The sequence below is a fragment of the Eulemur rufifrons genome, chromosome 18 (assembly GCF_041146395.1).
Source record: "Eulemur rufifrons isolate Redbay chromosome 18, OSU_ERuf_1, whole genome shotgun sequence".
NCBI lineage: Eukaryota > Metazoa > Chordata > Mammalia > Primates > Lemuridae > Eulemur > Eulemur rufifrons.
Window position 1 is genome coordinate 16,779,841 of NC_091000.1, and position 20,863 is coordinate 16,800,703.

At 34.2% G+C, this 20,863-nt stretch overlaps 1 protein-coding gene across 2 annotated transcripts in view; it reads left to right on the plus strand.

Annotated features, from left to right (window-relative positions):
* Positions 1–20,863, plus strand: part of BLTP1 (bridge-like lipid transfer protein family member 1) — a 173,497-nt gene that overhangs the window by 148,027 nt on the left and 4,607 nt on the right. For both annotated transcript variants that reach the window (XM_069493730.1, XM_069493731.1), the window contains 15 exons: positions 575–736; positions 1,257–1,396; positions 4,971–5,172; positions 8,076–8,276; positions 9,047–9,226; positions 11,303–11,440; positions 12,180–12,437; positions 13,366–13,516; positions 13,951–14,108; positions 14,238–14,430; positions 14,644–14,861; positions 16,203–16,454; positions 17,169–17,372; positions 18,532–18,726; positions 19,379–19,513. In XM_069493730.1, the coding sequence (XP_069349831.1) occupies positions 575–736; positions 1,257–1,396; positions 4,971–5,172; positions 8,076–8,276; positions 9,047–9,226; positions 11,303–11,440; positions 12,180–12,437; positions 13,366–13,516; positions 13,951–14,108; positions 14,238–14,430; positions 14,644–14,861; positions 16,203–16,454; positions 17,169–17,372; positions 18,532–18,726; positions 19,379–19,513 (2,787 nt within the window). The remainder of the gene's footprint in view (positions 1–574; positions 737–1,256; positions 1,397–4,970; positions 5,173–8,075; positions 8,277–9,046; positions 9,227–11,302; positions 11,441–12,179; positions 12,438–13,365; positions 13,517–13,950; positions 14,109–14,237; positions 14,431–14,643; positions 14,862–16,202; positions 16,455–17,168; positions 17,373–18,531; positions 18,727–19,378; positions 19,514–20,863) is intronic.

Sequence of the window (20,863 nt, forward strand, 5' to 3'; positions counted from 1 at the left end):
TGAATGTCTGTCTTAGATTTGCACAACTAATAAATGTTAGATTGGAAACCTAAGCCAAAGTTAGCTAAGTCTTTGTTAGATATTCTGTTCATTTTACTGAAGCAGAAATATTTAGTTAGGTAGAAGTAAAGAAAGATGGCATCCCATGTAGGGAAGCATTGTAAATATGTACAAGCCAAGGATAGTATGGAAAGCCTGCAAACAATCACGTTTTTTTCCTCACTTGCCATTAAGTAATTGTTAAAGTTCTCTGTATCTTCTTAAATGGAAAAAAGGACTAATGCTGATGAGAGATTTAGCAAAGTATAAAGTTGAAAAAATTGAACCAAAATTTGTGAACTGGAGCAAGTAGGTATAACCATCTTATATATCATTAATCATCTTTGTATTCTAACATTAATGTATCATTTCTATCAACCTGTTATTTTTTGCTTTCTTGTATGGTCTTAAGTATGAGGTGCTTTACCTGATTAAATTGTCATATAATTCAAATTTCTCACAAAATTGTATTATGTTTAATTAGAACTTTTTATTAAATTCCATTAAATGTACCTCACATTTATAAATGTTCTAGCCAAAGGAAAAGGAAGTGGAGGAGTAAAAACAGCCAAGTTATATGCCTGGGTAGCACTTCAGTCATTGCCAGAAGAAATGGTTATTAGTCCCTGCCTATTAGACTTTCTGGAAAAGGCTCTGGAAACTATCCCAATTACACCAATTGAAAGGAATTATACAGGTAAGCATCCTCCTTATATATGTACTTCCCATCACGTATATTTTGCGATCTTATTACTTCGAAGGTTTTCTTAATGCTATTATACATTATTATATAACATATTCAATTATAAACATAAAGGAATTATTAGAACTGAAAAAGAACTTGAGATCATCTAATCCTCATTCACAAATGAAGAAACTAAGTCCTAGTGAGGTTATATAATTTTCTCATGGCCATAGCTAAAGACAAAATTATCATCCTTAGGTCCTCCATTAAAGGTGTGTATCTTGGACTGAAATCCTATTGAGGGCAAGAGCATAATCACTGTTTTCTTTGTACAATGTTCAATATACCAGCAGGCAAATTTGAGTTTGGGGAAATAAACAAGAGATTTGAATAGGGAACGAATTGCAGCATAGTGGGCTACAGAAGCAAATGTTTCTGGGTGTTCATACCTCTGATCTCACTAGTGTAAGAGATGAGAATCTTTTAATAATTTATGCATGCCCTAATAATGATACTTAAAACATTTTAACAGCTGTCAGCTCACAAGATGAAGATATGGGACATTTTGAAATACCAGATCCAATGGAAGAATCAACAACATCACTAGTATCATCTTCAACATCTGCTTACTCTTCCTTCCCTGTAGATGTTGTGGTTTATGTACGAGTTCAGGTGATATACCTCATTTATTCCTTTTTGTTTTAAGGAAAAATGTTTTTCTTAAATTTATTTGAACATTTCAATGTTATTTCCCTTTAAAATTTTCTTAATCATGGGTTCATGGACCTTTAAATGGGTTGGAGGTTGCTTGAAGTACATGTATATACATTGTATGTATATACAGATGTTCCTCAACTTATGATGGTGTTACATTCTGAAAATATGTAAGTCAAAAATGCATCTAATAAACCTAACCTAAACCTAGCCTACCTTAAATCTGTTTTAAACACATTAGCCTACAGTTGGGCAAAATCTTTTAACACAAAGACTACTTTATAAAAAAGTGTTGAATATCTCATGTAATTTATTGAATACCGTACTGAAAGTGAAAACAGAATGGTTTTATGGGTAACATATTCAGTATTGGTACCCATAAAACTATTCAGTATAGTTTCTACTGAATGAGTATTGATTTTGCACCTTTGTGAAGTATTAATAGAAAATGCAAACCAAACTATCCTGTCCGTCATCATCTACAAGTTCTGTCCAGAAAGTATCCAGCCATTGTTAACATAACAAGAACTGTTTGCACAACATTGATGTAACCTGGCAGCCAAGGAGAGTGGACTGTAATGCACATGTGTGAACAATGACTTCACTGTACTCGTCAGTGGGGCACTAGACACTGTTGAGTGAGCTTGTGTATCCTGTGGCTGTCACATTCAAAATGACTGAGCGAGTAGAGCAACGAATCTGCATCAAATTTTTCATGAAGTTTGAACATTCCTCCATAGAAACTATTCGGATGATTCAGAAGGCTTTCGGGGATGATACAATGATTGCAGTGTAAATAAAAGTGTGGCACAAACACTTCAAAGGTGGTCGAGAATCTGTTAAAAGTGATCCATGTTCTGGAAGGCCTACAACAAGCAGAATGCCTGAGAATGTTGAAGTGTACAGGCTGCAATCAACAAAGATCAGCAACTGACAGTGAGAGAACTAGAAGCTGATCTGGGGAATTCCAAAAACTACTGTGTCTGAGATTTTGACACAGGATCTTGGCGTAAAACGTGTCATGGCAAAATGCATTCCATGGCTTCTGCTATCAGAGCACATGGAACATTGTTCTGCATTTGCTAATGACTTGCTTCAGACCAGTGAACCAGATTTCCTCAAGGTGGTCATAACTGGAGATGCATCGTGAGTATACCGCTATGATCCAGAAGCAAAGGCCCAGCTGTTCCAGTGGAAGTCACCTGGTTTTCCATGCACAAAGAAGGCACAGCAAAATCACAAGATCAAGACCATGTTAACTGTGTTTTTTGACTGGGAAGGTGTTGTCCATTATGAGTTCACTCCTCCAAGCCAAACTATTAGTAAGGAGTACTACCTTGGTGGTCTTTGTTGATTGAGAGATGCAATGAAACGAAAACAGCCGCGCCTATGGGCAACTGGTGATTGGCAGCTTCGTCACTACAGCGCGTTTGCCCATGCATCATGGCTGGTGCAGAGGTTTTTGGCAAAACATCAACTTACCCAGGTGACTCAGCTCCCTTGCAGCCCAGATGTGGTGCCCTGCGACTTCTGGTTTTTCCCAAAACTAAAATCACCTTTGAAAAGAAGAGATTTCAGACCATCCAGGAGATTCAGGAAAATATGATGAGGCAGCTGATGGCGATTCCAACAAAGGATTTTGCAAAGTGTTTTGAACAGTGGAAGAGACGCTGGGAGAACTGTGTGAGGTCCCAAGGTGACTACTTTGAAGGGGACTGAGACATCATTGTCTTATGCACAGTGTTTCTTGTATCTTCTTCAATAAATGTCTCTATTTTTCATATTATGTGGCTGGATACTTTCCGGACAAACTTCATATATTCACTTTTCTACTGAGAAGTTTCATGGATTTTTAAGTTTTTGAAATTTAGATCTCATACTTTTGTGGCAAAAATAAAAATGTATAAGTTAAAGCCCTTTTTTAAGCATCTCATGCCATTTTTATTATGGCACCTTCATTTCTTGCCATTAGGATTCCTTGTGGGCAAATATAAAATGTAATTGAAATATAAAGTTACAATAGTACCTTTGTTTAAATTTTTGCAAAGAGTTATGTAGTTTTTATTTAATATTTTATTCTAAAATAGGCCTTTGGGAATATCTATTAACATGTGATTAAATCTGTTTATTAAGGAGTATTTAAAAATTACTTGTATCCAAACTTCAACTTCAGGGTTTAGTTTACCTTCAATTAAAATCTTTTTTTTTGTTGTTGTTGTTTTTTTTGAGACAGAGTCTCACTCTGTTGCCCGGGCTAGAGTGCTGTGGCGTCAGCCTAGCTCACAGCAACCTCAAACTCCTGGGCTCAAGTGATCCTCCTGCCTCAGCCTCCCGAGTAGCTGGGACTACAGGCATGCACCACTATGCCCGGCTAATTTTTTCTATATAGTTTTAGTTGTCCAGCTAATTTCTTTCTATTTTTTTAGTAGAGACGGGGTCTTGCTCTTGCTCAGGCTGAAAATGTTATAATCAGTCTTAAGAATAAAAGAAACACTAATGGTCATCTGTTGCAACTATTTTCTGTAATAGCAGTTTGACCAAAAGAGCTTCAGTTTGATATTCTGGAGTTTTGCATTAGCTTTTTTGAAGGTCTGATGAAAATACATAATGGAGGGGAAGACTTGAGGGTTTATAAAACCTTTGTTATTAATACAATAATGTTTTTAAATTTTAATATAAGTGAAATTAATTCCCTTAAAAGACTTGATTATGAGCAAGTTTAACATGAGCATAGATATTTTTAAGGTTCCGAATTATCTAAATGTCTAGTCATTCCTCGGTATACTTGGGGGATTGGCTCCCCTCCCACATGCACCTAAATCCATGCATACTAAAATCCCATGGTCCATATACAAAAAGTCAGCCTTAAGTATATGTGGGTTTCATATCCTGGGATACTGTATTTTTAATCCACCCTTGGTTGAAAAAAGTCTGTGTATAAGTAGACCAGAACAAACCTATGTTGTTCAAGGGTAAACTGTATTTATTGCTCAGAGATGGTTCCTCAAATACTTATCTTTTTCAAAATGATACCATTTGGATAATACATTTTGATTTATATATCATGCTTCTATTTGAAAACACTAAGACATTAAACACAAAATAAAGCTTTAAGTGTCAAATGAAGGCTGGATTCAGTGGCTCACGCCTGTAATCCTAGCATTTTGGGATGCCAAGGCAGGAGGATCACTTGAGGCCAGGAGTTTGAGACCTGCCTGAACAAGAGTGAGACCCTGTCTCTACAAGAATAGAAAAATTAGATGGGCATGGTGGCACGTGCCTGTAGTCCCAGCTACTCAGCAGGCTGAGGCAGGAGGATCTCTAGGTTAAAGTGAGCTATAATAACGCCAGTGCACTCTAGCCTGGGCAACAGAGCGAGACCCTGTCTCCAAAAAAAAAGTATCAAATGATACAAACATGAAAAATTTAGTATATTGAACCGAGATGAAAATTAAATGTAACTTTTGGTCCAGTATGAAAATTTTTAACCTTCCAGTTCCTAGAAACCTTTATTTTTGGCTGTTATTTTTAGCCCTCACAGATCAAGTTTAGCTGTTTACCAGTATCAAGAGTAGAATGCATGCTAAAGCTGCCATCCCTGGACTTGGTGTTTTCTTCAAACCGAGGAGAACTGGAGACTTTAGGGAGTACATATCCCGCAGAGACTTTATCCCCTGGAGGCAATGCTACTCAGAGCGGAACAAAGACCTCTGTTAGCAAAACTGGAATACCAGGTTTGAAACATCCTTTTATTCCTCTGGTATAAAGCCAAATACTATTTTTAAATAGATATTTTAATAGTAATTAATAGATATTTTTAAATAAATTTAGAAAAAGAGAATATTTGATAATTAGAATATTTATAAGAAAAAAAATCTATAGTATACCAAAGTTTTGAGTATATTTCATGTGTTACTTGAACTTGAGTACCCTTTAGTTTGTATTTTTAACTGAATGGCAGTTAGCATGCTGGTGTTGGCTTGAATGTACACACTCCAAGCACTATGATGTAACTGTTGTGTAATAATCACACATTCAAGTACTTTTGAATGTTTTATGTTAAGTTATATTTTACATGTAAGTGTAATTAGTGTTGCAAATGGAAAATAAGGGACATAGTGTTATATCACTAGGATTTCTTATCAAACTGAAATAAAATTGTATCAAGTAACATGTATATATTTTTAAATGGCAATTTAAAATAAAAAGATTGATTTCTTAGCAATAAAGTTTTTGCTGCTGTGGTTAACTGTCATCCAACTCTTAGCTCCAAAATATTGTTGCTGGGGTTGTGTTGTCAACAGAATATTGGAGAGGTAGTATTGGTTTTTGAAAGTACATTTTCTGATGATGTTCATTATAGAAAAATACAGAAAACAGAAAAGTACTAAAGATGAAATAAAAATAAGAAATATTCCTCTATCTTAGATAACCAGTGTTACTAATTCTTACTCTCTAGCATTTTTGTAGTGGTACAATCTTTTTTCCCAGGCAAAATTGTAACTTTTTAAAATTTAAACTATCATTGATATTTTCCCAAATTATTAAATATTCATCTCTAAAATAACTTTAATGGCTGTATGATAGTTCGTCATTTTGATCATATACTTGAAATTTCCTGGGTTTATTGTTTTTTTTTTTTTACTTTTTAAATAATATTACAATGAACATCTTTGTATGTAAATATTTATAAACAAAAACATAGTCCTAGTATATTAAAAGTGGAATTTTTAGATTAAAGAATATGACCATTTTTAAAGTGGTTGATACTTTCACTCTCTGGTAAGACTATAAGATTTCTACACTCTCACCACAGTGTGTATGGACAACATTTCATTGTATTCTTCCCAAAGCAGCTTTAAATTTATTTTTAATAGTTGTCAATGTGATGGATTAATAATTTGTATTATATTACTTTATTGGCTATTTGTTGGGGAGGGGGGATGCCCATGCTTATTTCTCTTTTGGAATGTTCATCTTTTTATTAATGACAAAAGTCACATAACTTATTAGCACTTAAATTATCATAGCAGTATATATGCACTATGCTAGGAGTAGATAGTGAAAGCAATATAAAGTGAGGAACTCTGTTTTATGCCCACATTTTGTGATTCTTTAGAAAATAGCAAAATGAATAGCACCCCTCATTTTCTCATCATAAAACATTCAAAGAATGATGATGAAAATAAATATATAAGAAATATATAGGTTGTAACAATATCCATTCTTTCAAAGGATCTTTACTGAATGTCTGTGTGGTCTGGGTCAGTGCTAGGGGTTAGGTATAGTATAGTGAACTGAGCTAATAGACATGGTCTTGTCTAATGTGGAACCTAAACCAGATTTGGAGAAATAGATAATAGCCAAGCAAACAAGCTTAGTTTAAATGGAAACGTGAAGCCAGTGAGTATAAGTTAGTTAAGCAGAGAGTTGGGGGAATGAACACTCCTGATAGAGAATACAAAACCTGTGAAATGGGAAAAAGTTTGGCAACTTTGTAAAACAAAAAGAAAAAAAAAATATTATAAGTGGAGACTGGCATTAGAAAGGATTAGAGAGAGAGGAAAGAGCCAGATCATGTGGGGAAGCCACTGACAGATAGGTTAAGCAGGGAAGTGGGTGGACATGATTCAGATTTACACTTTGAGACCACCAGTCCAGCTGCAGTGTGGCAGTTGATTAGAATGGAAGAGCAGTTGGCCATTTCAGTGATCCAGGCAGAGTTGTTGATAACTTAAACTAGAATGGTAGCAGTGAGATGGAGGGAAAAGGATAGACTTTATTTTATGTGAGATATAGAAATGACATGGTGATAAATTACATGATAGTCAGGAGTAGGAAGAATGACAAGTAACTCCTAGGCTTCTTGTTGAGCTAGTTGCATGGAAGTGTTCACTTACTGGAGATGGGGAACAGTGGAAGAAAAGCAGATGCAAGGAAAAAGATAAGAGTTCAGTTTTGGAAATGATAAACTTTAAATGCTTCTGACCTATTCTAGTAGGAGGTTAAGTAGACAGTTGTAATATATAATTCCAAAGGAGGTCTGGAGATAAATTTTGGAATCAGCAGCAAAATTCTGTATTGCTCTCCTCAGATGGTCTCATTTTGTTACGCTTAAAGTGTATTTGGAATTTGTTTGTCCATTCCTGGTAAATGTTGCCAGTAAGGACACTTGGCTCTAAGAGAAATAGGTCTTCTACTTTCTGCATTTGCATACCTTGCTCTGCTTCTACCGCTACTTATGAAATGTGGAATCCAGGTATATGTATGTTTTTTTTAGTTTGTTCTCCTTCCCCTTTGCTTAAATCCCCACTCTTTTGGGCCTCTTCCACTACCTGCTTCCAGTGGGACAAAGGAGTATAGAAATAGGAAAACATTCAGTGGGCCAAATATATGTATAAACGATTGTTTTAAAGATGAACAGAGTATTCAACCCTAGTTTATAACATAAATTAATTAGAAAATACATCTAAGTCCTCATTTCAACTTTAAGGATTTAAATCTATTGATCTGTTAATGTTTGAGTGTTTCTGTTTTATTCTGAAATCATAGTTGGTTCTTGAGAACATATTGTGACTGGCTTTTTTTTTTTTCCTTACTGCTTGTAACTATTCTGAATTTCTTGTGTTCACTACAGGTTCGTCAGGATTAGGCAGCCCTCTTGGCAGAAGTCGACACAGTAGTAGTCAGTCAGATCTGACCAGTTCCAGCAGTAGTTCGTCTGGCTTGAGCTTCACTGCATGCATGTCTGACTTTTCCCTTTATGTATTTCATCCATATGGAGCAGGAAAACAAAAAACCGCCGTTTCTGGCCTTACATCTGGATCAGGAGGATTAGGTATGCTTTGCATGTTTGTGTCTTTTTCAAGTTTATAGCATCTTTTAAACTTTTTTCAAGCTTTTCAAGCATCTTTTCAAGCTTGCTTTTCATAAATCATAATACTTTTAATAAGGGATATAAACTAAGATCAGAACCTTTTTATATTTTTCCTTTTTGATAGTATCTATCTTGTCCCTACATAAGTAGAAATATGCAATAAGTAAATCAGGTAAATTATTTAAGAATTTAAAAATTCAGAATATTTTCTAAATGATAGAAACAGCACAGTAATCTCTTTGGATATCAGAAGTTACTTAAATGTTTAAATGTCTTACCAAATCATTGCCTATTTATATAAGAAATTGTATCCTAAAAAGTAAAATTTTAAAGTGTGGGTCATGTTTGTTAATTTAAATGAGACTATTATTTAAGTCCATTTTTCAGTGAAATTAAATTTTATTGGCCTTTTAAAGTGCAGATGAACCACTAAAAATGCACAAGATCATGTTATTAGTGAATATCTCTTGACTTGTATTTAGACAAATGATGATGACACATGCTCCATGTCAGTGTGAGTTTTTGTTGTTGGAAAAATCACCAATTATATTTATGGGCTTGAGCCTATTAACCTAGGAATGCTAATGCTCATTTGACCATTCCGCTTAAGTTTTTACCTCAAATGATTTTAATTGATGGCATATTACACTGTATTGGATAATTTTCATCTAATTAGCTGTGTGTATGTATGTGTATATAGATGTGGGGGTTTTTGTTTGCTTTTTTTTAAGGGAATGTGGATGAGGAACCCACTTCAGTCACTGGTCGAAAAGATTCACTAAGCATAAACCTTGAATTTGTAAAAGTGAGTCTGTCTCGGATAAGGCGTTCAGGAGGTGCCTCATTTTTTGAAAGTCCATCTGTAAGCAAGACTGCAAGCAAAATGGATACTACGTTAATAAATATATCTGGTATTCAATTTTATAGTTTTTTAATTAAAATATTGTTTTCCAGAATTAAATAATGGCCTCTGTTTTAACGATGTTTAAGTATTAAGTACACTTAAGCTTTCAGTGATAAAATTAATTTAAAAGAGAGGAATATCAGTCCAGCCTACTGTACTATTTCAGTCCAGTCCAATATTAGAACTATGATTTCTAGATAAATGGATAGACATATCACCCAAGGGCCAAAACATGCCTAATTAAATCACTGAGGGTTGCTTTTCTTCACTTGTTCTCTACCATGAATGGGTAAAATTTCTGACTTTTTGGTTTTGTTTTTCTAATTGTAAATGCTTAAAGTACTACATAGGGGTGAGTGACATTAAAAAGTTTTTACTTGGTATCAGAAGATCTTGAGTTGTATGCATATGTATTGCTGGTTTTATAACTAGTTATATAACTATGGGCAAATTACTTTCTTTACATTGTGGTTTGAGTAAAGTTAAATGTATATGGAACATTTTGAAGAATTCAGAGTACTAAATGAGTGAAAATTTTTATAATTATTAGTCAAATAAATATGGTATGTTCATTTAACCCAATATTGATTCAGCAAACAAATATGTAGCCTGTGTTTCACAGTAACCTTTTGTCAGAAATTGCTAGGTGATTGAGGGAAGTAGGCATGAATAAGGCAAGGTCTTATGTGTAGACAAATAAATGAGTGCAGGATTATAAATGAAATGCTATAATATAGTGGCGGTTTATATAAAGAGGAGGAAATAATAAGTTATGTTTGATATGGGAGATCAGAGAAGGCTTCACAAAGGAAATAATATTTGGGCCAGATCTTACAAATTGATTAGGAATATTTTTGGAGATAGCAACGTGGCATTCAGTGTCACAGAAGCATCACAATATGCTTTTGGGTCATACTTTGTTTTGCTGTGGCTGAAGTCTAGGGTATAACTGAACATTTAATTGGTTGTACAAAGTAGGTGGGACCAGGAGACAAGAATGGTTAGAGATAAAGCTGATAAAATAGATCAAGACCATATTGTGGAGGAAGGGACTCACTATGCCAGGCAAAAGAATCAGGTACTGATCCTGTGGGCAGTAAGAAACCATTAGAGGTTTTTAAGAAATGGGATGAGGCTTCAGATTAGTGTTTTAAAGGAGAGTCGATGGCAGTAAGAAAGGTGGGGACAAAAGTTGCTTGAGGAGGCTGCTGAAATAGATCAAGCAATTAGTGGGTGAAGGCCTATATTATAACAGTAAAAAAGGAGAAAAAGGATTGGTTTCAAGAGAGAGATAAGAGAATCCACAAGGTTGAGGATAAGTTGTATAAGGGGCAGTAGAAGAGACAAGAATGCCTGAAACTTTTAGCTTAGATGACTGAAGAACCAGTGAAGCCATTAACTTAGAAAATGAAGAAGAAAGTGCCTCTAGGACATTTAGATGAAGGGTCTGGTAGGCAGTTGTCTGATGTGCTATGTAGGTATGGTCTCAGGCAAAAACAGGAACTTTAGCTTTGGGAATCATTGGGATGTAAATCCTACGGAAGCTATGGTAGAGGAACAGAAGAGCACATAAAGCAGGAGTAGAAGAATGCACAGAGCACAACTCTGGCCATCAGGATGCTTTTTGTCTTTTTAAAAGTCACTGCTCTTTGTCTAAAAGGAAAATAGTAGTCCCTGACAGAGAGCTATTTGGTTTACAACTCCTTTTGAAAAAGCTTGTATCCCAACTCATCCTGATGATTCATTTTCCATATTTCAAAAGAGCCCTGTGTTAAAATTGAGAGCTGACTCTATGACTGATCTTTAGAACCTCTCTGTGAGTTTCAAGATAAAGTGATAATAGAATTCCAACTTGCCATCACCTCAAAAAAAAGGAAATGAACCCAATGTTAGAATACGCTATTTCTATAATTTGTGGAAGGATATATAATCACTTGCTTATCATAATATATAACTTATTTTGGTATTTCATGAATTATAACATAAATGTAATTTAGCTGTATAATATCCTGTCTTATACCTACTATGTGAAAACATTAAGGATTTTAGAAATTTGTTCTAACAAATTTTATTTGTGTACCAGCTGTCTGTGATATAGGGTCTGCCTCCTTTAAATATGATATGCGTCGACTCAGTGAAATTCTGGCATTTCCAAGAGCGTGGTATAGGAGAAGTATTGCAAGACGTCTGTTCCTCGGAGACCAAACTATAAATTTGCCAAGTAAGCTTGTTATGTAATTATAATCAGATTGCTTTAAATTTTGGTTCCAATAGTAGCAAAATCCATGATTGATAACACAAACTTGGTCTTATTTGGTAAGTTGTACCATGCGATTCATTCACTTATTGAAGAAATGTCTATTGGGCCCCTCTGATATGCCAAGCACTGGGGAGACATTAGCACTGGGGATGTATCACAGAACCAAACGGACCAAAGTCTAACCCTCTTGGAGATTACATTCTAGCTGACATTTTATTCTATGATTACTCTGTAATCTTTGTAAAATCTAGAAAGGCAGAAATACATTTAACCATCCAAGTTAATCATGATTAGATAAGCATGGAAAACAAAGTGTTGGGGACATGCTACCATCTACCTGCATTTGTCTGTCAGACTTGGATATTGTTGTAATGAGCTCAAGAGAGAGTTATGGAAGTGAAAAGTAGAGTCAGCATCATTTAGTGGAAAATATTAGCAGTCCTAGGTCTAAGTCTATTCCGTCACCTGCAAACTGGGACCAGAATACCTGTTTTCCCCTTCACATGAAGTTTCTGTAAGAATTAAATAAAATACTGGAATACTTTTTGCAAACTGTATATTGCCATACAGTTGCTAAATAGAGAACTAGAGGGAATATGTAATATGATTATAAATGGTGGATGGGTGAAATTATTTTACATCATGATTTTTACCCACTTTGGATTTTGTTTTTGTTTTTTGTTTTCTACTTTTCTACTAGCATCTGGTCCAGGGACACCTGATTCCATTGAAGGGGTAAGCCAGCATCTTTCCCCTGAGTCATCAAGAAAAGCTTACTGCAAGACCTGGGAGCAGCCAAGTCAGTCAGCCTCCTTCACTCACATGCCTCAGTCACCTAATGTGTTCAATGAGCATATGACAAACAGCACCATGTCACCAGGAACAGCAGCACAGAGCCTAAAATCTCCAGCTTCCATAAGATCAAGAAGTGTATCTGATTCGTCAGTTCCTCGAAGAGGTAACACTGCTCTTTTTGTTATCAATACCCTCCAGTGTTCCCAAGATAAAAATCTTAGTTACTCCCAGATTTTAGCCCCAATTGTAGGAAGACACACATTTTGGTTTTTTATGATAGATCAGAAAAAAAAAACCAAAAACAGATAAAATAAGAAATAACAAACACTTCAAAGTATTGCCAGCAGAAGAGACACCTAGATGGCTAGTAGCTTTGCAAAGGGATAGGGAGAGAGGAATTAGCATATTGTTAGTGTGCTCCATATAGTACAGTTATTTTTAGAAAGAAACCTACAGCATTGTGTAAGTCCCAGAAGGTGCTTTGATATTGAACAAATTAATCTTTGTATTGATTCAGTCATTCTTTTATTTAGTCAGTGTTTTCCTGAACTTTTTATATACTTAGCCTTGGCTCTGTACTGTGCCCAAATATATAAAAATGAATGATATAGTTCTTGTCACAAGGCAAGATTAAAGCATAATGAGCAAATGCAGGTATCAAGATATACACTTAGTGCATAAGAACATAAAAGACAGGCACCCCAGCTGGCCTCTGCATTTCAGAATGGTCTCTGTTTTTGAGGCTTCTATTTGGCAGCAGCACCTTATGATTTTCTCATTTGTGATGAAAGTCCCAGGGTGATGAATGATCTCTGCTGCTATATCTCATGTACCCCAGAATTTCCTCATATAAAATGGGAACCATATAGAATTTTATGAACTTTCAAGAAATAAGGCTGCCAGCACGTACTAACCATTCAGTAAATGGTAACTATTATTTTAGAGGCCATATGATGACAACCATTAAACATTAGGTTCTAATATAATATCATATTTCCACTTTGTGGATTATAGTGATAAAAGTTGTTTTTGCTTTATAATTGGCTTGATGTTTATGCAAATGAACATGTATTTGATTTTTCTATTTTTAGATTCACTTTCAAAAACATCAACTCCTTTTAACAAATCAAACAAAGCAGCAAGCCAACAAGGGACCCCATGGGAAACACTTGTCGTTTTTGCTATCAACTTGAAGCAATTAAACGTTCAAATGAATATGAGTAATGTAATGGGCAATACAACGTAAGCTATTCATGTCCAAAGGAAATATATGCAATCATTAGTTGTAATTTTTCTTATATTGTAGTAAAGCAATTCAAAACCTTTTCTTAATGCTGAAATTTTTGAGAAATTAAAGATAGTAGATAAAAGATATAAATTATTTTATCCTGAAAATGGCTTCATCCTAAGGATATTATAATATAAAAGCATGAAATATATGTTCTAAAAAGTGTACAAATTATAAGGAAATTAGTTTTCTAGCTAAGAAGAAAGCTTCATCATTGATGTTAATTAACATTTACCACATAGTTTTTATAAGAAGTATGTTGTTTCATTGTCAAACTTGATCTTTTACTTAAATAATATGATTTAACTTCTTTTTAATGTAAATCCTGTTTTAATTCATGACATTAGAAGTCATATATCTAATTAATAACCTTTTTTCCTTTTTTTAGTTGGACAACTAGTGGTTTGAAGAGCCAGGGCCGTCTCTCAGTAGGAAGTAACCGTGATCGAGAGATTAGCATGTCTGTTGGTCTGGGAAGATCACAATTAGATTCAAAAGGAGGAGTAGTTGGAGGGACCATAGATGTCAATGCTTTGGAGATGGTTGGTATGTTGAGATTTTACAACTGATCTAATATGTCTGCAAAACAGAAATCTTAAGAAAAAGTTTTTGGAAATTGATTGTGATGAGTTTTTCCCATGGACATTTCTGTGAAAATTATTGTTTCTATTTTAGCTCATATTTCTGAACATCCAAATCAGCAACCCAATCACAAAATTCAGATTACTATGGGTTCTACTGAAGCTCGTGTTGATTACATGGGCTCAAGTATCCTTATGGGTATCTTCAGTAATGCTGATCTTAAGCTTCAGGATGAATGGAAAGTAAACCTGTATAATACATTGGATTCAAGCATAACTGATAAAAGGTATTTATTAAGACATTACTTTTTGAATACTTTACATGACTGCTCTTAACATATTTTCCAGTAAGAAAACACAAGCAATTCATTTTTCCTGCAAAATATTTTTATATTATACAGTTAATGCAAATAAAAAGCTGGGTGGAGAAGAGAATTTTTCTTGTATTTTTAAAGTATATTCTGTAAAACATATGATAAAAATTCTGTTTTATGCTCTAGTGAGATTTTTGTCCATGGAGATTTGAAGTGGGATATTTTCCAAGTCATGATATCAAGATCAACCACGCCAGACCTGATAAAAATAGGAATGAAGCTCCAGGAATTTTTCACACAGCAGTTTGACACCAGCAAACGAGCTCTGTCTACCTGGGGACCAGTTCCGTATCTTCCACCAAAGACAGTGACTAACAACCTAGAGAAAAGTTCACAAGAACAATGTAAGAATTAGAATTAAATCTTTATATATACTTTATCTTTCACTAAATATTTATGTTATGTTCTTAATTAAAAATAATAGTAACAATAATAATCTATATGCTATACTTACAAAATAGGCTGTAGGTTCTTCATCCAGTTCACTCAGCAAAGGACCATATTTCCTACCTACCAGTGGAATTAGAGGCCATCATTTGGGAAGTTATTACTTATCATCTATTCCCCTGCTACTCTGCATCTATAACTATTCTAACTTCATGCTCTTGAATACTATTTATGACAGTATCATATTGTAGATTTAGAGCATGGGCTATGGAGTTAGAATAGCTGACTTTGGATTCATTATTATTTGTGTGATATTAGGCAGATCATTTTTGTATGACCTGACTTGTTGAAGAGATCTGGCCAATTGTCCTATAGAGTGTCTTACCTTCTAGATTTTAGTTGCTTCCTTGTGGTGTCATTTGCCTTGTTCTTCTAGTCCATGTATTTCCTTTAAACTGGAATTGATATCAAGCATATACAAATTGAGGTAATGTTCTGTAAAACACCTGGCCTGGATTCTTCAAAAAAGTCCTTGTCATGAAAAACAAACAGGCTTAGGAAATTGTTTTAGATTGAAGGAAACACGCCAGCTAAATACAATGCATGGATCCTTGTTTGGATCTGGGATGAGAGATGTGGAGAAGAGCCATTATTGGAATACGTGGGAAATATAAATCATATGTTTGATTAATGCCTCTCAAACTTTCATGTGCATCTGAACCACCTGTGGATCTTATTAAAATGCAGATTCTGATACAGTAGATATGGGTGGACTTAAGAGTATCTATTTCTAACATGCTCCCAGGTGATGCTGATGCTGCTATTTCTGTGACCTCATTTTGAGTAGCAAGGGTATAGAAGAGTAAAAGGCATTACTTACAATCAGGAGGTCTGCATTTGATTTCTGGGTCTTCCAGTCACCGGTCCACTTAACCCCTTTGTTCTTCTGCTTCACTTGAAATCACTCAAGATGACGTACCTAGTTTACAGAGTTATTGTGAGAATTATGTAAAATTTCATGCAAACACTTTGTGAATCATTAATCATTACAGAAGTGTTAGTTGTAATTTTTATTAGTAAGTTACTGCTTTGCTTAGCTGTGTCCATCCTCATGCAGCATCTTTCCCCAGACCATATCTTTATTAGCTAGTGCTTAGTATGAACCAGGTGCTGGACATTGTTTTCATCCCTTACATGAATCACTTTCAGCTGCAGAAAGTAGCGACTTGCTGCCTTCTTGCCCCATTCAGGATACTCATGATGCACTTCAGGAAATATGTTTTTTGATTTTCTTGCAGTGCTTGATGCAGCTCATCATCGACATTGGCCTGGAGTATTGAAGGTGGTATCAGGATGCCACATATCCTTATTTCAGATTCCATTACCAGAAGATGGAATGCAATTTGGAGGATCAATGAGCTTACATGGAAATCATATGACACTGGCATGTTTTCATGGTCCAAATTTCCGTTCAAAATCCTGGGCCCTTTTTCATTTAGAAGAACCAAATATTGCTTTTTGGACTGAAGCTCAGAAAATCTGGGAAGATGGTAAACTGACACATTTCCAGCTTTTACTTTTTCCTATCTTCTGTTATGATTGTTTAAGAAAGTAATTTTCCCTTCTCATATCTTTTGTCTGTTTTTATTATAATATTTCTGAAGTCCATCTCTATTTGTTCTCATGTATCTGACGTGTTAAGGAGTTCACTGCCAATGAGTCAATATCTATAATATCTGGAACATGTTAAAGGGCTTATTTCTGAACTTGCTGTCCTACTCCCTGTTTCTTACTTGGGCAATGAAAGTTCATACTCTGTGGCTAGCCTAGTCATGATGATAGTTACCGTAAACATGAAGAGAAGACACACAGTGGCAGTGTGAGGAAATTATTTGCCCGTCAAGACTATATTATAAAACTTATAGGCAAGGTTGAGCTCTTACCTCTATTACAGTGATGAACTCAGTTCCTTTGAGCTTTAATTTCCTACTCGGTGGTTTCTTAATGATGAAGGAAAACATGGTTGATGCTCTTTGTCTTACTGGGGACAAATCCAATTATGACTAAAAGAAAGAAGAATTATTTGTAAATTATTTATTTTTTTACTCATTTATTCTTCATTTTTATAGCCTTCGTATCTACATATGACTATAGCCTATCTGTGTATGACTTAGCTAAATCTATTGCTCTGAGGTCACAACTGTTTTCTTGGATCTAAATATAGTTTGTTACTTTAAAAAACATCTTTTTTTCTTTTGCTCTAGGCTCTAGTGATCATTCTACATACATTGTGCAAACACTAGATTTTCATCTGGGTCATAACACCATGGTTACCAAACCATGTGGTGCTTTGGAAAGTCCTATGGCGACAATAACCAAGATAACAAGGCGCCGCCATGAAAATCCGCCCCATGGAGTAGCAAGTGTGAAAGAATGGTTCAATTATGTTACGGCCACAAGGAATGAAGGTTAAAATTTTTAGTCTTTGGAGAGATTTGTTTGTTTTTTCAATTTTGGCTTCTGTTGACTGTGTTGAGAGTTTAAAGGTGGAGTTTTCATTTCTTTAAACAATTTTCATTTTACTCCTGCTGACACAAGTAACTATTGTTTAGTACATGATTCACCACCGTGGTAGTGCTACATCTCATAGACTCAAATTATTTTAGATGTAACTGAAAACATTCAAAATAAATTGCTTTTAAATAAACAAAATTAAGTTTATTGGGAAATATTTTGGAAATTTTTGGAAAATGACATTAGAAAAATATTTTTGTAGTAATGTTAAAAAGTGGAGGTTTGGGGAAGTTATTACACAACTAAATAATGGAATGCCACAAACTTAAAGTTCAGGATGGCTGAACCAAAATAAAACTAAATAATATTATTCCATGAAGTCATAAGTTTAAAGAGAGTGCTTTGCTGCCCATCAAAACAGACTTGGGCCCCATGGAGAATAGCTACCATGGAATAGATGACCTCAGGAATTAAATAGGAACTGTTAAAAATGTTCTGAGAACAGAGGAGGGTAAGAAAGTAAATTAGAATATAATGCCTATATTGACTATTATATGTTCCAAAGAGGAATTTGAAGGAAGGGATGTTTTTGGCTGGGATACTATGGAAGGCCTATTAGCATAATGAACTGCTGTCTGTGTACCTACAAAAAATACTGATTTTTATAAGACATCTCTAGTGTAATCACAGCATGTATGTTGGAGAAAATTAGGACTTCTACCTAATTTCAAGGTTAGGATCCTATTTAATACCAAATTCTTTAAAAGTGAAGTGTTCAATCTATGGAGACCTCTGGGCCTAATGAAACACTTAAGTTCAGACATGAATTCAGTTGAGAATAATATTCATTTTAATATCCAAGAAGCCAGAACTAGAATGTATTGATGTATTGGATTTATCCAAACCCCATTATTAAAGCTTTGGTCTTGACAACAGTGATTGATTTTATATATACACACATATATATATATATATATATATTTTTTAATGTGATTCTTTTCAACTTTTGAAATGATAATAGTTCTATGTATCATAGTTGTCCTGACAACTATAGGCTTTTCAGTGCCTATTGGTTTAATTTGACTTTTATTGTCTTTATCATTATACATGTAGAGCTAAACCTACTTCGTAATGTTGATGCTAATAACACAGAGAGTAGCACTACTGTGAAGAATGCTAGTTTACTGAGTGGATTCAGAGGAGGTTCTAGCTACAATCATGAAACAGAGACTATCTTTGCATTACCAAGGATGCAGCTTGACTTTAAATCCATTCACGTTCAAGAACCACAGGAACCTTCATTACAGGGTATGTGAAAATACAATCTAAAGTTACTAAGAACATACTAAAGTAACTTCAAACTACTACTGCTTTCTCACATATTATTTCTGTAATGTTAATATAATCTAATGAAATCATTTCATTTTCTAGGTCAAATTGATTGATTTTCTTAGCAGCTGTATGACCCTCTGGCAAATTATTTAATGTACTTGTGCCTCCTTCTCCTCAGTAAAATTAAGAATGGACTTCATGTAAAGAGCTGTTATGAGGAATAAATGGCATATTCAGATTGAACATCCCAAATCCAAAATTCCAAAATCTGAAATGCACCAAAATCTAAAACTTTTTAAGGACCAATAATGCTCAAAAGAAATGCTCATTGGAGCATTTTAGATTTCAGATTTTGGATTAGGGATACTGAATCAGTAAGTATAATGCAAAATATTCTAAAATCTGCAACAGTTCTGGTCCCAAGCATTTCAGATAAGGGATACTCAGCCTGTACTAGGAAAGTACTTAATAAACTATCATCATTCTATAATCACATACAAAGATTATTCATTTCTCTATAGTTTCATTTCAAATGGTTAACATTTACATGGACCTATGTAAACCCTTATTAATAGGAAGAGAAGAACTCATTTCATTAAATTTTTTACTATTAACTTTATCATTGCAGATGCCAACTTGAAGCCAAAAGTAGAATGTAGTGTGGTGACAGAGTTCACTGACCACATTTGTGTGACTATGGATGCTGAGCTTATCATGTTTCTTCATGACTTAGTGTCAGCTTATCTTAAAGAAAAAGAAAAAGGTGGGTAGAATTTTTTTTTCTTTCAAGCTACAGGAAAGGCAGCTGTTAATGCCATTTACATGGATTTTTTATGGTCCAATGAGAAAATGAGTGGAATATGTCTCCTGTGAGTTGCAAATATCAGTAAATATATTATGTGACAGACTTTCTCAGTATTTGCTAGATACATAGCACTCTTTTTCTAATCACATCTCATAATGAATGGTGTTTTATACTTTAAAGAGTATTTCTATATACATTATGTATATTTTCAGTTAGGCCTTGTAGGAGATTCTTGCAAAGTAGGAAAATGTGAGGAAATACTACAAATCTAAGTGAAATGATTAAAGAAACAGCTACATAATGACGCATGAGTTATATGCATAATTGGGAAAACTGAATGGAATAAGAAGATAAATCTGCTTGGTATACAGAGAACATTTTCTTTTTATAAATAAATTATTTAGGCCTCAGTGGTGGTATTTTGTTTTCATGAGGTAGCTAACATGGGTTGGAATAAACACTCACTAGAAGCTTAAACGTTTGCCCATTAAGAAACGTATGATAACCTTAATATCTATCTGGAAGTAGTTGAATGCATTATAGTACTCTGTAGCTGTTTAAAAGAATGAGGTAATTTGGAATGCTTCAAAATACATGGCCATTTATTTATTCAATAATTATTGCATAATTATTGAATAATCATTCAAGTATAAATATACTGGTAAAACCACAGATGTCATTCTTAAAAAATTGCTTTTTGGAATAAATGTAATTTGTTCAGGCCACACTAAAGTATTGTTTCATTTTTTTCATGAAGAAAAAATGTAACATTTGTCTTGTAGTTATTTAAAAAATAAAAGATTATTAAAATACTATGTTGAAAGAGTACAAAAGTAGTATAGCATAGAATGAATTGCTTATATTACTATTCAATCAAGATGTGCCAAAAATTAAGTGAAAGAATATTATCAATAATTATGGCAGGTAGAAATCTATCAGACCTTAGCTGAAATTCAAGTAAAATGACTGAAACCGTATAAAAGACAATATCATATAAAAGTAAATGCAGACCTCACGTACAGCACGAACATATACCAGTCACTGGTAATCTTTTGTCTTTCCCTCTGCCTTAATATTTAAATTTAGAGAAAAACAAATTCTAGATAAACCTGTGAAATACAAAATAATTTTCTGGTCCACCTGGCCTTGAAAACCTTTATTTATTTATTCATTTATGTATGTATGTATGTATGTATGTGAAACCTTTGTCATTTTATAAAATATTATGTTGGTTTTGGCCTGCCATGAACTATGTGTATTTCTAAAACAACAAAAAAAAGTTTTAATATTAACTGTTGTAAAACATTA